Raw genomic sequence first — 15,194 nt, forward strand, 5'->3', positions numbered from 1 at the left:
TCGAATTAATCGAATCGCATCGAATTTTAATGTGAATCGTCTCGAAATCGAATCATTCTGAATTTGCAAAAATCGTTCTTGAATCGAATCGAACACCTATGAATCGTGAATCGAATTGAATCTCTGTCTACCCAAAGATTCACAGCCCTACATATCGCCCATCCCTAGTGTGCAAATAACACAAAAAAATCAACTGGGACTTCATACCTTTACTGAAATAGAGATCGCGAGATGAATCCAATCCATTGCACTTGTATAACTCTCAAAAGTTCTCTCAAACTAATGAGCACGTTCCCAAAGTATAATTTTTCAAAATAGTGCAGCAGTTTTAGTTATATCCAAGCAGTGCTGTCGGAGTTGTATATCTTCCTGGTATTGTCATTGTAGTAAATCTCAGGAACAAAACTTTTAGCCAATGCCACGACGATCCAACAACGTGTTCCACATGCGAGCACATGTACACAGACTGACATCTATCTTGAGTATGCAGCAAGCCATATATTGTATAAAATAATCCAGAAAAAAGCACAAATACGGCTGAGATGCCAAATTCAGTGGCTGAAATGAGCTGCTGAGGTAACGACGGCTCACAGACAGCAGCGCCAATCCACCTGTCACTCAAGTGACCATGCCCTTAATTAATGCAGAACTTTAAGGCTTAATATAATTTAAACGGATGAGTTATAAAAAAATTCACCCCCCTCAGAGTTGTCATGAAGGGCAAAATTAGCAGTATAGACCAAAACTCAATTTGAACCAGAGTGTAAACATGTTTTTTTCTGCTGTAAACTGCTGTTTTAACATTATGGTCAATGAGATTCTGCTCCCTTTTGCAGCCTGTCCCTAGCGGCCAGTCGATGAATCGCAGTTTAAATTACTTCTGTATTGGCTTCACAAGAAACTGGGGGAGGTTGCCGCTTGATTGGAACGAACTTCGACGGTTGATGATGACGTAGAGCAAGAACACAAGGACGCAAGATCGCTGAAGAACGCATATTGAGAAACACCCTAGATGTCGCCTTGGCTACGGCAGTTCATTGGAATGAATGCGTCAATAGAGCCGCCATCTTGGAACAGGGGAGCCCCTCCTCTTTAATGCATCAGAGTCAATGTAGGCAAAGGTCTAACGGAAATAAAATCACCATAAATCGTCATGAATGCAATTTTCTAGGGTTTTTTTTTTTTGGTTCGTTCCAACGATCAGACATGTATTTATCATTGAGTCCAGAGAAAATGTAAGGTTTTGATATTAATATAATCTACTTTTTAAAAATATAATGCATAGTGCTAGTAGGCCTAAGTTTAGTCACATTCTTCCACTTGAGTAAACTTTGAATGAACTATCGCTACTTACATATAATTATTAAAGAATAAAACAGAAAAACAACATGAAAATCACCATGGTGGTACTTGGGGAGATCTAGAACAAGAATCAGGTGGAGTTTGTAGAAAACAATTTGATTTCATATTTTTATGAATTTTTAAAATATGTCTGTATAGCGAGGTAGTCTATGACTTTGACATATAATTATTAAAGAATAAAACAGTAAAACAACATGAGTCACCACAGTGGTACTTAATTGGGAACATGCATAACAAGAATCAGGTGAAGTTTGCAGTAAACAGTTTAATTTTATTTTTTATGAAATTTAAAAATATTTCTACCGACACTTAACACCTATACCACACAACCTCATGTAGACGCGCAATACATTTTAAGCATAGATGGCGTGACCGCATACAGGTCGCGGAGCAGGCGGGTATAGCCATGGCAGGTCGAGTGACAGCGGTGGCAGGTTGCGGGGCAGGCGCGTTTATCCGTGGCAGGTCGCGGGGCAGGCGGGTATAGCCGTGGCAGGTCGAGTTACTGGCGCGTATATCTGTGACAGATCGAGTGGCAGCGGTGACAGGTCGAGTGGCAGCTGCCACTAGTGGTGACGGGTCGAGTGACAGGTCTCAGTGGCAGCTGCCCCTGCAACGCAAAGATTTTACCCCTACTGCGGTTTTCCTAACTGTCAAAAACTAATGGGTAACTAGCATGGATTAGCTGCGGTCGTTAACCAAGGACTGAAACAAACCAACGTAACCAGAAATATAATTTCGTAACATTCAATATCATAAAACACATTCTCACTTGTAAAATGTAATCCCTTGCTGTCTGGTTTTCAGATTTCTTTCGTTTGAATATCCATACGCAGCACAAAAGTCCGCCATCGTCCATGAATTCAAAGTAGAGGCGGAGATAGCAGCGTTACCTAGCTACTTCCTATGACAAAACCCCTGTTCCAAGATGGCGGCGGTTTTGACGCATGCTTAGAACCCCAAGGCGACAGCGAGGCAGCAAGACATCTAACTAGGTTTTCGGACGCACCTCAGATGTACCATGTGGCTGCTGTACCACCTGACCGCTGTAGATTCATAGGCGTTGATAATGGTGCCATGGAAACGCATTATAGGTTGTTTGCAATCACGTGGTTCTGGTGACGCGCGAAATTCCGGTGGAGGGCAAGCAGTGAAAATTAGAATGGAAGAGATAGAGAAAAGTCCTTTCTGTGCTGGTTTAGAAAGGTATAAACAGAAAATCACAACATATGTTGGACGTGATCCTTATATTATGAAGAGGAGCGACTTTTCCACTGGATTTAAAGGTGCCCTCGAATGAAAAATTGAATTTATCTTGGCATAGTTGAATAACAAGAGTTCAGTACATGGAAAAGACATACATTGAGTTTCAAACCCTATTGCTTCCTCTTTCTTATGTAAATCTAATTTGTTTAAAAGACTTCCGGAAAACACGCGGATCTCAACATAACACCGACTGTTACGTAACAGTCGGGGTGTACGCCCCCAATATTTGCATATATGCCAGCCCATGTTCAAGCATTAGTCAAGGAAAGGCAGTATTAACATCTGGATCTGTGCACAGACAAGGTAAGCAAGCAAGAACAACAGCGAAAAATGGCAGATGGAGCAATAATAACTGACATGATCCATGATAGCATGATATTTTTAGTGACATTTGTGAATTTGACATTTGAGTCTTTCTAAATGTTTCGTTAGCATGTTGCTAATGTACTGTTAAATGTGGTTAAAGTTACCATCGTTTATTACTGTATTCACGGAGACAAGACTGTCGTTATTTTCATTTTTTAAACACTTGCAGTCTGTATAATGCATAAACACAACTTCATTCTTTATAAATCTCTCCAACAGTGTGTAATGTTAGCTTTAGCCACGGAGCATAGCCTCAAACTCATAGAGAATCTAATGTGAACATCAAAATAAATACTTTACTCACATGATTCGATGTATGCACACGAACGCAGATGCATGACGAACATCTTGTAAAGATCCATTTGAGGGTTATATTAGCTGTGTGAACTTTGTAAATGCGCTGTAATATAGTCGAGAGCTCGTGAGGCAGGGGGCACGTGATTTAAAGGGGCGGCGACTGAAAAAATCAGTGTATAGTTAATGATGCCCCAAAATAGGCAGTTAAAAAAAATTATTTAAAAAAATCTATGGGGTATTTTGAGCTGAAACTTCACAGACACATTCAGGAGACACCTTAGACTTATATTACATCTTGTGAAAAAGCATTCTTGGGCACCTTTAAAGACTTGATTGCCATCGAGGAGGTAGATATAGAGAATGTGAAGCTGCCATCTCGCCGTGTTCAGTTCTAGTTTGGTTTGTTTATATCGCGCTGCCTTTCTGCTAGTGACGTTAAGGGCAGTATTTTAATTTTCTGTCATGATTGTGAAAAATGTCGCCATTGTTGGTCATTTATGCTGAATCGAGAATTGTAATAGGAACTCACGATATCGTTCGGGGGAAAAAACTGGACGCTAATACAATTTTCGCCTTGGTTGAGAAGGTGAGGGAAGACGACTAATAAATGTAATAATGTCACTAAATAAACCCACTGTCTTTCACTCAAAATAATCACATACTTAGCTGAGTTTTGTATTTGGTTTTTGTGTAATAATTAATTAACATTATGTTTGCGAGTATGACTCACTCGCTTGTGAATGATTATAACTTGCCACTTCAAAACTGTTGACAAGCTTCTATGGGTTTGATTTTGGTTGTCATTTGTTGAAATAAATACAAAAATACAGCATGTCAGTGTCTGTCCCCTTAATGTGACCCTCCGATTCTCCTTCGTGGTCATATGGGAAAGTGAATATTTACAAAAACAACATTAAAACTAGTTACATTTACACGCTTCCAACAAAAAAATGCATCGACTTCTGTCAGCTTGTTAAACATTTATTTTATTTGGACATTTTTTTTCTACCATACGACGGCTGAAGCAGCAGCGCGTGACTGTTTTCATGGTAACCAGATCAACATTGTGAACGGAATTCTACAAAAATGAAGTGAAAACACCAAATTATCATTCAATAGGATAAAATATCTTCTCCTCCCTGCAAACGATAGCATGAAGAATGTGAATATTTAACCAAGTCAAAAACAAAAGGTAAGTAGGTAGCCATATTCATTTCATTATCAGCAGATGCAAAACGCTATAAAAGGTGACAACTTTTAAAGTTAAAAATTGAAATAAGTTATGTAAACGATATAAACACCTTCTGGGATCCCGATTTTAACGATTTTAGCAACCATAAACAACGCAAAACATACGAATTTTGAGTTTTTGATAGGATTCCTATATAGAAACATCACTCCCTGCCCTCCAGACTCATTCGCGCTGCTGCTGTGACGTCATGTGCAAACAACCTATTCCCAGTCCAAGGACGGTGTTACGAGATTTTCGGTTTCCGAAGGCGGAGCTTACATGAATATTAATGAGTTTCGCAGACATGCGCGATTGCACGTGCAACTGAGAATTTTAGTTCACATTGTATCTCAAGACATTAGTGGATTATTCCATAAAGATAATTATATTCTCAGCGTCGCTGCTGACTTAAGCCTAAACTACAGTTTTCAACACGTAACAGTTTATAATGTGCTCATTAGTATGCACGATTTGTGCAGTCGTCTGTAACAAAGACAGATACTTCGTGTAACAGCAGAACACCTTCAGCTATCGTCTACAATGAGTTCAGCTCCTCATGCTCTTCCTTTGCGATGTTTTAAAACTCGGTATTTTATTGGTTGTTGTTATTATTAAGTACATCACTGCCTGTAACAACTGAAATAAACCTGTATAAATGTTTTTGAGGACTTAGCTATATCTATTCTGGTATTGTTCTTAAATTCTTGTTCATTTTGATATGATGTAGGCCTATTGCTCTTCAAAAGGATTAAAATTATTTATGTTTAGGCTGACCAAGGTTGCATTTATTTGATCAAAAATAGGCAAAACAGTAATATTGCAATTTGTGTTCTATTTTAATATATTTTAAATGGCTGTTTATTCCTGTTCCTCCAGTCTTCAGTGTCACATGATCCTTCAGAAATCATTCTAATATGCTGTTTTGCTGCTCAAGAAACATGCTACTATTATCAGTGCTGAAAACAAGGAAACCATGATTCAGTGCCTGTTGATTCAAAGAACAGCAAGTTTGAAGAACAGTATTGAAATCTTTTGTAACATTAGAAATGTCTTTTTCCCCCCTTTTTTTTTTTTTTTTTAAATAAATCTATTTAATTAATCCTTGTTGAATAAACTTCATCTTTGTGAAATTCATTTCTTAAAAAACAAAACAAACAAACAAACAAAAACTACAGTGATTCCAGACATTCAAATAGTAATTTAATGCAAATGCATTTGTGTAAATTATTTGGGGGCCACTGTCTGTAAAAAGATAACGTTTTGTTGTTATAAAAATAGTTTTAAGTAAATAAGTCATTAAAATTCAAAGAGAGGTAAAAATGTTAATCTTTGACTAAAAATTTAATTTTTTGATCTGAGAATAGCTTTCTTATGTGTCATATTTTCATATATTAAGGGACTGCTACAGTAGCTAAAGTTTGTTGTTGGCAAGTCCATGCCCATCTTTTTGTACAAAAACAAAATGTCATTAAATATCTCACACAATATCATATGTGACCTGATCCAGCAAAATGAGTCACAGTGACCCAAATTTCAAAATTGAGGTTATCAATGGAATCCCTGAGTTTAATTTTGGTATCAATGGAAAGATGAGACAATAAGCTTTAAAATGATATCCTAGTCAAAGTCATACCTTGAATGGTTTTAAAGATATACCCATTTTAATTATGGTCGTCTGCCCTCTTTTTCAAATTGAAAACCTGAGAAAATCGCTTTTAAAGTTTTTTGCCCGTTTTTTTGTTGATATCTTTCAAAATCCATTGCATTTAAAGGGATAAACTATTTATTTTACAGCTTAATTTGACCAAAGACATTTATATATATATATATATATATATATATATATATATATATATATATATATATATATATATATAAATGCTATTAAACCAGGCTGAAGCTCAAATTATTTTAAAGTATTGAATTAACCCTTTAAGACCTGAAGGCTTTTTTAGAGTTCTTTTTTTTCTTTTTTTCTTTTTTTCTGAGCGACACACACAAAAGTAAAGACTCATAACTCCAAAACTCTAGCAAGGAGAGTCAAAAGGTAGGTATCATTTGATAGAAAACATTTTAAATTTTAAGAAAATATAAATTACATTACATTTGGACATTTTCTTGCCGAGAAACAGCTGATAAAAGACAAAAAATATATATAATTTAAAAAAAATATTTTTTCTTTTTTATTTGACATGGAATAACTCAGGAACACAATAAGATCGCTAAAAAAATCTTTTTTGGTGATGCTCTCCTATATGTGAGCTGCAGCTGGTTCAAATTTCGTGGTGATATTATAAAGAATAGTTTGAGAAATTGTTGTTCATTTTTTCCGCAGCCAGGTGGCGCCAACGGGCGGTAAACTCCGGTTTAGAGGTGCTTCTCAGCACTCGTTAGGAGTTTTTCAAAATGGTTAGATGCATTAAAAAGATGAGATTCTAAGCTTTAAAATGATATCTATTTTGTGTTATTCCACGTTGGAAAACGAACATGGATGGGTCCGGGATCATTGGATACACACTGCATCCCGGAGAGATGAGAGACATGTTTTTAGCCAAGTATGTTAAATCATTTCGTGAGTAATATCTTGTGATCAACGCAATATATTATATTGATTTTGGATTCATTTTAATCTTGAGAATCTGCGTTAAATATTGATGTGCGATTTTTATGATCTGCATTTTTCATGAAGTTATGAGCACGTGAAATACATACTTGTATTCAGTTAGCTGCTGTGCTGTTTTTGTTGTAAACGCATATTACTCAGACTCATTAGAGGGTGAAAATAACGCAACAGAAGCATGTTGGAGGCTTGATATGAAAGTTTAAAGTCTTTGGTTTTGTATGCAAAAAGAATTTTTGTGCTACCTATGGATTAAATTTTTATTGGCTTTTAAAGAGAGACACGCAAATGGGAGTTTTATTTTATAAGGCGCGCTAGTCTGACAGGAGGATGGCTGGACCGATCGCGTGCCTGTCAGTCGAAACGGGGCTTCCCATTGTTAAAAATCAGCGTTTAGGTCAGTGTGTTTACATTTCTAAGCTTTTTGATTGGTTCTATACAACGTGTAACACCATATTTGTAGAGCAGAGATAATGACGTTTCAGGGGATACTGGGAAATGCTCATAAGTGATGAGAGGAGTTGAGAAGTTCATTTCCAGCTAATTTAGTGAAACCATGTCAAATTTAATAGCCATTTAAATACCTTTACTCGATTATCTGGACTACGAAACTTTGGGAGATTATTTTTGAAAGTCTGTTCTTTGAAATTAGCTTAAAAAAATCGATTTTTTCATTGTTTTTCCACATTATCGGCCCATATCTTAAAATAGAACGTTGCGACTTCCGACTCATTTCGCCAGATCGGGTCACATATGTTCACTCCATCACACATTATACAAAGCATCTATTAATCAAAAGCAAATCAAGGCCATATTGCCATCTTTATTCCAGGATTTGTGATATATGTTTTGACATAGTTTAATTTTTTTTTTCTTTCAAAATTTCAATTTTAAAATTTAATGTGCCCCTAATTAAAAGCCCATGAAGAACATGTATGTTTATGAACATTAATGACCAGTGAATTCAGGTTGACTGGGACTCTTTTTGCCATTGAGATGACTGGGAAAATGTTTCCCGATCAACCTTAATATATGTCAAATAATGAATGTTTGTGTATCAAAATAAATTGTCCATTTATATCACTGATCATCATTGTATATCCAGGTAGACAAGTCACACATGGTCAAAACAACGCATGGCAGAGAATAACAAAAGGTTGCAAAAATCTTTATTAGGCCACTGATTTTAGACATTATTTCTTTCATTTCCAGAGGGATGACCTAATTTTAAATCTTCATAAGGTGAGGTAACAGAAGAACCTAGCAATACATCATTGAAATGGCAGCTGCATATTTTTTAACAATATGTTATTTATTTATTTTCCCATTTATTTGTTATATGAAATCAGTATCCTATAATCTACTTCAACTCATTCAGGTGTTCTGGGATGCTTGGTTTTATTGTGTAATTGAAAAATTAAACCTTGTGGTGTCAGTGTATCTTTCTTTAATATATATAAACGGAAACCATGAAAAGACAATATATTTTCAGCAATATTTTCAGAATTTTTCACCAACCGGAAAACCAGAGAATATTAGTCTGAACAGGTAAGCTAACACATGCATAATCACACCAGTAGTCTGTAGATTACAAAAAATATTATGTCCACACACAGACACATTTATATGGGATCAGCAGTTACATCGCAAGGTAGCCTATATGGAAGAGCACAACTAGCTGAACTTAAAGACGATAGCTGAAGGTGTTCTGCTGTTACACGAAGTATCTGTCATTGTTACAGACGACTGCACAAATCGTGCATACTAATGAGCACATTGTAAACTGTTAAGTGTTGAAAACTGTAGTTTAGTCAGCCGCGACGCTGAGAATATAATTACCTTTATGGAATAATCCACTGATGTCTTGAGATACAATGTGAACTAAAATTCTCAGTTGCACGTGCAATCGCGCATGTCTGAGAAACACATGAAAATTCATGTAAGCTCCGCCTTCTGAAACCGAAAATCTCAGAAACCGAAAATCTCGTAACACCGGCTCAGAATATAACGTCACGTGTTGTCATCCCAAGCCTCACACAAAGAGCAGCCTAGGGGCCCCTGACCACCTTAATCCTCCCCTGGATATCATCGAGTATGTCCCTCACTTTCCAAAAAAACAAATTTGTAGGTTAGACGAGTGCGCCTGCATATTTAGAGTGTAACTTACTCTTTCACTCCGTGATTTAGTCTATGCCTTTAGAATGCCCCAGAATTAAAGATAAGGGGCAAAAATGCCCCTCTATATATATTTCATATTTATATAATTTAATATAGTTAACCAATATTACACAAAGAGCGCTGTTTTTCTCCAATTAGCTTGATTACAAATGTGATATTGATTTTATTCAGCGTACAGTTTAATGAACAAGAACTTAATATCAAGTGACTTACATTTAAGACACCAATCGTCTGTTTCGCTGTATTTCCAACGAAAATAGTTCCAAAGTCCACAGCATTGTTTTGCGTCTCTGAGCAACACTTCCTGAATGAGTCAGCCGCTTCGAATCGGTTGAATCTGATTCGCTTGATTCTGATTCGCTCATTAACAGTGGTTCGCTACCACCTACTGGCGGGTTTAATTTCACATTTAAAGTGTCTTCATTTTTTTAAAAAATAATTTCAAATAACAGTATTTAACGTTTTATATTTTCAACATTAAAAACATTTTTATGCATCTGTAACTGCTCTTGACTGATTAACTTTAATAAAGTTTAATTTATTCTATAGTTACATAGTTAAACATTAAATTACAATTTCTGTCAAATTACAAAATCTCCTGTTTAAACCTGCATGAAAAACTTGAAAATCACCATTTATTTAATTTATATGTTTGTTCTGTTGTATTTATTTGTGCTATTACTCGTAATTTGATTATTTGTTACTATTTTATTACTTACTGTTTATTTGTCTAACAATATTAAAAATATAAGTTAATCTAGTAGCTTTATTGTATTTGAGGTTAAACGTAACAAAGACAACGAAAACAAATAACTATGCTTATTTTATAGGCGCATTTTCTTGTCTTTTACTTTTATTAATTTTTTGTTGTGGCAAGAAAAAAATTTTAACCATTGGCCCGACTGGGCCAGTAGAAAAAATCCTTAGCGCTGAGCCCTGCTGATGTTACTGATGGACTCAGAAACAGTGTTATTTCCTTTAAATGTTTTCATTTATAGTTTATTGTTTTTATTTATAATTAAATAAACTTTATTTTTGAGCCTATCATTTGGTTTACATGTGTCCTTTGTTTTTTGTTGCTCCCCTTGAGCAAGGGGTCGTAACACAGTGAGCTAATGTGAAATACTGTGGAAAACTGAGTTAAGCAACACCACTGCTAAGTAGCCTACATCTTTTGTTTTATTTTCAAATTTGTGGTCTGGATCATGTCCTCTGCAATGTCAGAGGTTATTTTGCAGTCTATTCTTGGGATTGCCATCATTAACAACATCTACAGGTGAGTAAGCTAAGCTAATGTAAAATCTACAGCAATCTCTTTATACAAGTAGTCTGTAACCAAATAATACAACTAATAGACTAATGTTTTGATTATATGTTTTGATAATGTTTTGATTATATTTATTAGATACATAATGCATTATGCCTATTATATGATTTTAAATTTGAAAGTATAGTGAATTACAATATTTGTTATATCATCATTCCAAAAGAGTGATTATTGTTAGCAAAGTCTACTTCAACGGATCCACTTCCACTTCAAGTCCACTTCCCTTGCTCAGGGGGAGTAGGGAGCAGTGAACATTGTGTAGGGACCCTGTCAATCAGAACGCACCTAGGGTCCCTATGCAGTGTTTACTGCTCCCTAATCCCTGAGCACGGGATATCAGCTGAAGTGGACTTCGCTGACAATCGCTTATTTGGAATGCCTTGCAACAAAGAATCAAAGATCAAAGAAAAGCAATGACGGGATCAAATAGATTATGGCTAATAAAAGGCTACATAATAATAATAATTATAATAATAATAATTACATAATAATAGGCTACATATAATATACATACAAAGAACACTTTAGGCCTACAACTAATGTAATATAATCTAAACTTAGATATTTATTATGTACTTGTATGACTATTGCAGCTATTAATTGACTAACAGATTTGAAGCTATAACTGTCATGCCATATGAAAATAAATTCTGATTTGGTTGTCATGTCTAGTTTCGGTTTTGTTTTATGTTCAAGTTTCATTGTGATGTTTTCTGGTTTGCCATGTGCTCCCATGTCATGTGATTCCCTTGTCCTCATTGTGATCATGTCATGTGCTTCCCTAGTCTCATGTGTTTATTTGCTCATATTTGGATTCACGTTAAATAAACTGCACTTGGGTTCTATCAACTTGCCATCAGTGAACTGATCAATCCAGGTTAACTGTGCATATATTTCCTTAAAGGGGGGTATAATGCTATTTCAGGTATTCTGACTTATTTAAACTGTTAAAGAGTTGGATTCTCATGCTAAACATTACCAAAGTTTCAAAACATGAGTTGGAGGACGTATGACATGTTTCTGTTCCAAAAATTCTCTTCCAAATCTTCACGTTTCGGATTTTTTTTTGTCGAGTGTCGGCCTGAGTGATGTCAACGGGGGCGGAATTCCTTGTACGGGCACTTCTCCCGGAAGGGCGCGCACATGTCGACCAGAGCGAGAGAGCAAAAGCACGCCCATCAACGCGCGTTCGGGTTTACAGAAGTCGTCAGCAGCGCTGCACAGGTCACAGGACTTCACAAAATAAACAGTATCACCAAAGAAGTGTGTTTTTGGTTGTGAGGGAAAGATAACCTTGCTTCCCAAAGAACCCAGTGGAGCTGAGAGTTTTGTTCTCACGCATTACATTGATGCGCTCTCAATATTTGTCATTAAAATAACCATAGAAACTGATAGTTACAATCACTTTTTTAATGGTTAAAATGAATGGAGAATATCTCATGTTTTTCCGTGGCTGCTCAAGCCCTCAGTATCGGTGCTTATGGTTTTCTAAACAAGGCCCAGTTCAGGGCTGGATTTACAGATTGTTTGAAACTGAAAGATGGAGTGGTCACAGCGGTAATGATCCCGGTCATGAGTCGGAACAGCAGGTGGTGAGTAAAACTGCATCAAATGTCTGTTTTGTTGGCAATAGGTGCCTAAGTGCATAATGTAAACAACACTAACGTAGTGAAATAAATTCATTATTCATCATTCATACGCTATATTCATTATAGTGATTCAAAAGTTATCCAGGGATAATGCAATGGTGTATTGTGTGTTTAAATACAATTGCTTAGCTGACCATTGATAGCCTGCAGACGATCTCTACACAAAAGCTGCGCGTTCTCATGACTCTAGCTCCACTTACAGGATACACCTCCAGGCGCTCAGCTGTTTTCAGAAATACTCGGTTCAGCATATGTATCTTTTATAAATATGATTAAACATATGACTTTTGGAGATATGAAGATGCACTACTACTCTATAGGTAGGTACTCAAGATTAACATGAGATTGGCAGAAACTGTGTGTGATACCCCCCTTTTAATCCATGGTCTTAATATTGGCATGAATCCTTTTTAATTTGTGGTAATTGTGCAATGATAAGGGACAACACAAACTACGAAAACATATTTAATTATATAAACAGTTTATACATAGAAAAAAACTTAAATTTTCGATTCATCAAAATATCCACCATTAGCAGCTATCTGACCTAAACTGGGTTCTAATTGGTTCATTGTATTCTAAACTTAATTGGCAATCAATTGTTGAAGCTATTAGGGTGTGCTGACCCAAAAATCTTTTACAAACCTGGGCCAAGTTTAAACCAGTAACCAGGCATCACAGCTGGCAAAGGGGCATGTCTGACTTTGACATGTATATATTGCCATTATTATGTAATCAAAATGAAAATTATTATTGCTGGTCTTCAATGATAATGTCAAGTTACTGCAATGTATTTGCACCAAAAATGATAAGGATTTATGCTGATATTGTCCAAAACCACACTTTGCCAGGGGTGTTTCCAAACTTTTGGAGGGCGGTGTACGTAAAGCTGTTTAAAACAATTCAACGGCTCTGCTCCATCGTTAGTTCTGACTGGTGACGTGCGCAATGACAGTTGGGGTGATTTTCGCTCTCCGCTTCCTGTGAAGTGGTGCATCAATGTTTTCAGCCTTTCGAACTGAACATGTTCGCTCCCTTCCAGGGGAAGTTGCTAAAGGTAGGTCGATTTGTTGCTAAAAGTTGCTAAATGACGGTGTGATGTCATCACGTAACCATGACGCAAAACGTATTTAGTTATTGTGTAAAATATGCTTTAAAAAATGATTTGAAATGTTAATTTAAATTTGCTCATAAAAAATAACAAACATTTTATTTGTAATATACATCTTTATGATCAGATATTTTTATTTTTAAATACAACATTGAATTATTAAACAGTTACACATTTTTGAACAATTACATTTTCCTATTGTTGTAAAACTACACATTTTGAACAATAGTTTTAAGCGGTGTATTCCGTAGAACACAATGTAACCTACTGTTGTAATATGAAGGAATTATCCATAAGTTAGGCATTGTATTTTGTGTTTTAGGATTACACATAACAGATAATGTCCTGGCAGAAAATTACCAGTATATTTTCTGTTTTCTACCATTTTTTCTTACATTGTACCTAACTGAACAACAATTATAGGTAAGCTAATAGAATGCTTTATCATAAATTAACAATTATTATTGAACAATTGCAACAATCAACATAATTCACAAACATATAGCCTACTGTTAGACATCTTTCTTCAGCTCTCTCCAGGCTGATGTGCTGCTAGCTTCTGTTTTTTTTTCTTCGACTTGTCAACTAGACGGTTGCAACATTTCCGTTTAAACGTTAATGAAATTAGTTGTTGCGCACATCCCAACAAAAAAAGTGTGTAGTGTTGTTGTATGCCCGTTTTAAGTGAAATGGGAAAAACTTAGCAACCTTTACTGCTAGAACATAGACATAACGCAGGTTCGCTACAAAATACTGGGAAGGTAAAACAATAATTTATTTCGTAGAACCATCTATGGCAACAACAATAATAAAAGTTAACTTGATCGCAGTCTTGTGGCAAGAATAAAAAATACTTACAGTTTTGTAGCACTATTTACATGTCCCAAATTTGATCCAGCATGCACAACAAAACAGGTCATAAAGTCTTTAATTCCAAAAAGCTTTCAGAATGGCCGCTTTAATCGCTGTTCGTCACGTATAGGAGATCCTTTCACTTTTGATTTCTCTGCAGGCAGCACTTATGAACGACGACAGAGCTAGAGAGAGAGAGAGATTAATCTTCGTTGACAGAATACAAACAGCAGGTGGCAGCAGTCTCAGAAGTCCTTCTGACTACACCTTGCCAAGTACATGTTTCTGCAGGACAGTAATAGGAGTTACCAGATCAGTGGGCGAGGCCATAAACAGAGGGGCGTTTTTGAGAGCGTTACCTGATTTGCCCACGTCAGAGTGTGGGTATAGTTTAGGGGTGGGGTGGGATGAAGGGGATTCATTTTCGTTGCATGATTTATAAACACCAAGGGTGTAACTTTGGTTTGAAAAGTGGGGGGGACACACACCCTCTGGGGGGTCTGGGGGCATGCCCCCCGGAAGAAAATGTTGTACATTTTAAAGATAAATTCATTAATCTGGTGAACTTTGAGAGTTCAAAATAAAGAGCTCCAACCCATGTTCAGTATCCAAATTGAACAAAGAAAAAGTCTGTGCATTGAGTTGTACCTGAATCCACTGTTAAAAATAAATCATCCACCCGCCAAACGCCCGATGATATTCTCTGATTTAGATATCTGAACCTGATCATCCCATTACAATTACTCACATGCCCCATGTAGGAAGGTTTTGTACATTTTAAATTTAAATGCATAAATCTGGTGCATTCTGAGAGCAAAATTAAGTGACTAGATCAATGAAGAAATTTGTTCTCTTGTAAACAATTTTGTGCTCTAATAGTAATTTATTTATTGGTGATGGTAGGGCACATTAGTCACATACACAACATATAGTAG

At 36.1% G+C, this 15,194-nt stretch overlaps 1 protein-coding gene across 8 annotated transcripts in view; it reads right to left on the reverse strand.

The window, feature by feature from the left end:
* Positions 1-14,459, reverse strand: part of LOC137005136 (NACHT, LRR and PYD domains-containing protein 12-like) — a 124,631-nt gene extending 110,172 nt beyond the window's left edge. For 3 of the 8 annotated variants that reach the window (XR_010892211.1, XM_067365935.1, XM_067365929.1), the window contains exon 1: positions 14,266-14,459. Coding sequence is in view for 1 of the 8 variants with exons in the window: in XM_067365935.1 (XP_067222036.1) it covers positions 14,266-14,327 (62 nt within the window). In the remaining 7 variants the exon portion in view is untranslated. Of the gene's footprint in view, positions 1-13,917; positions 13,977-14,265 lie in introns of those variants that run through there. The other 5 variants (XM_067365931.1, XM_067365932.1, XM_067365930.1 and 2 more) reach the window with 4 other exon arrangements.
* Between the last annotated feature and the right edge of the window lie 735 nt (positions 14,460-15,194).

This window comes from Chanodichthys erythropterus, chromosome 17, assembly GCF_024489055.1.
Source record: "Chanodichthys erythropterus isolate Z2021 chromosome 17, ASM2448905v1, whole genome shotgun sequence".
In the NCBI taxonomy this organism is placed as follows: domain Eukaryota; kingdom Metazoa; phylum Chordata; class Actinopteri; order Cypriniformes; family Xenocyprididae; genus Chanodichthys; species Chanodichthys erythropterus.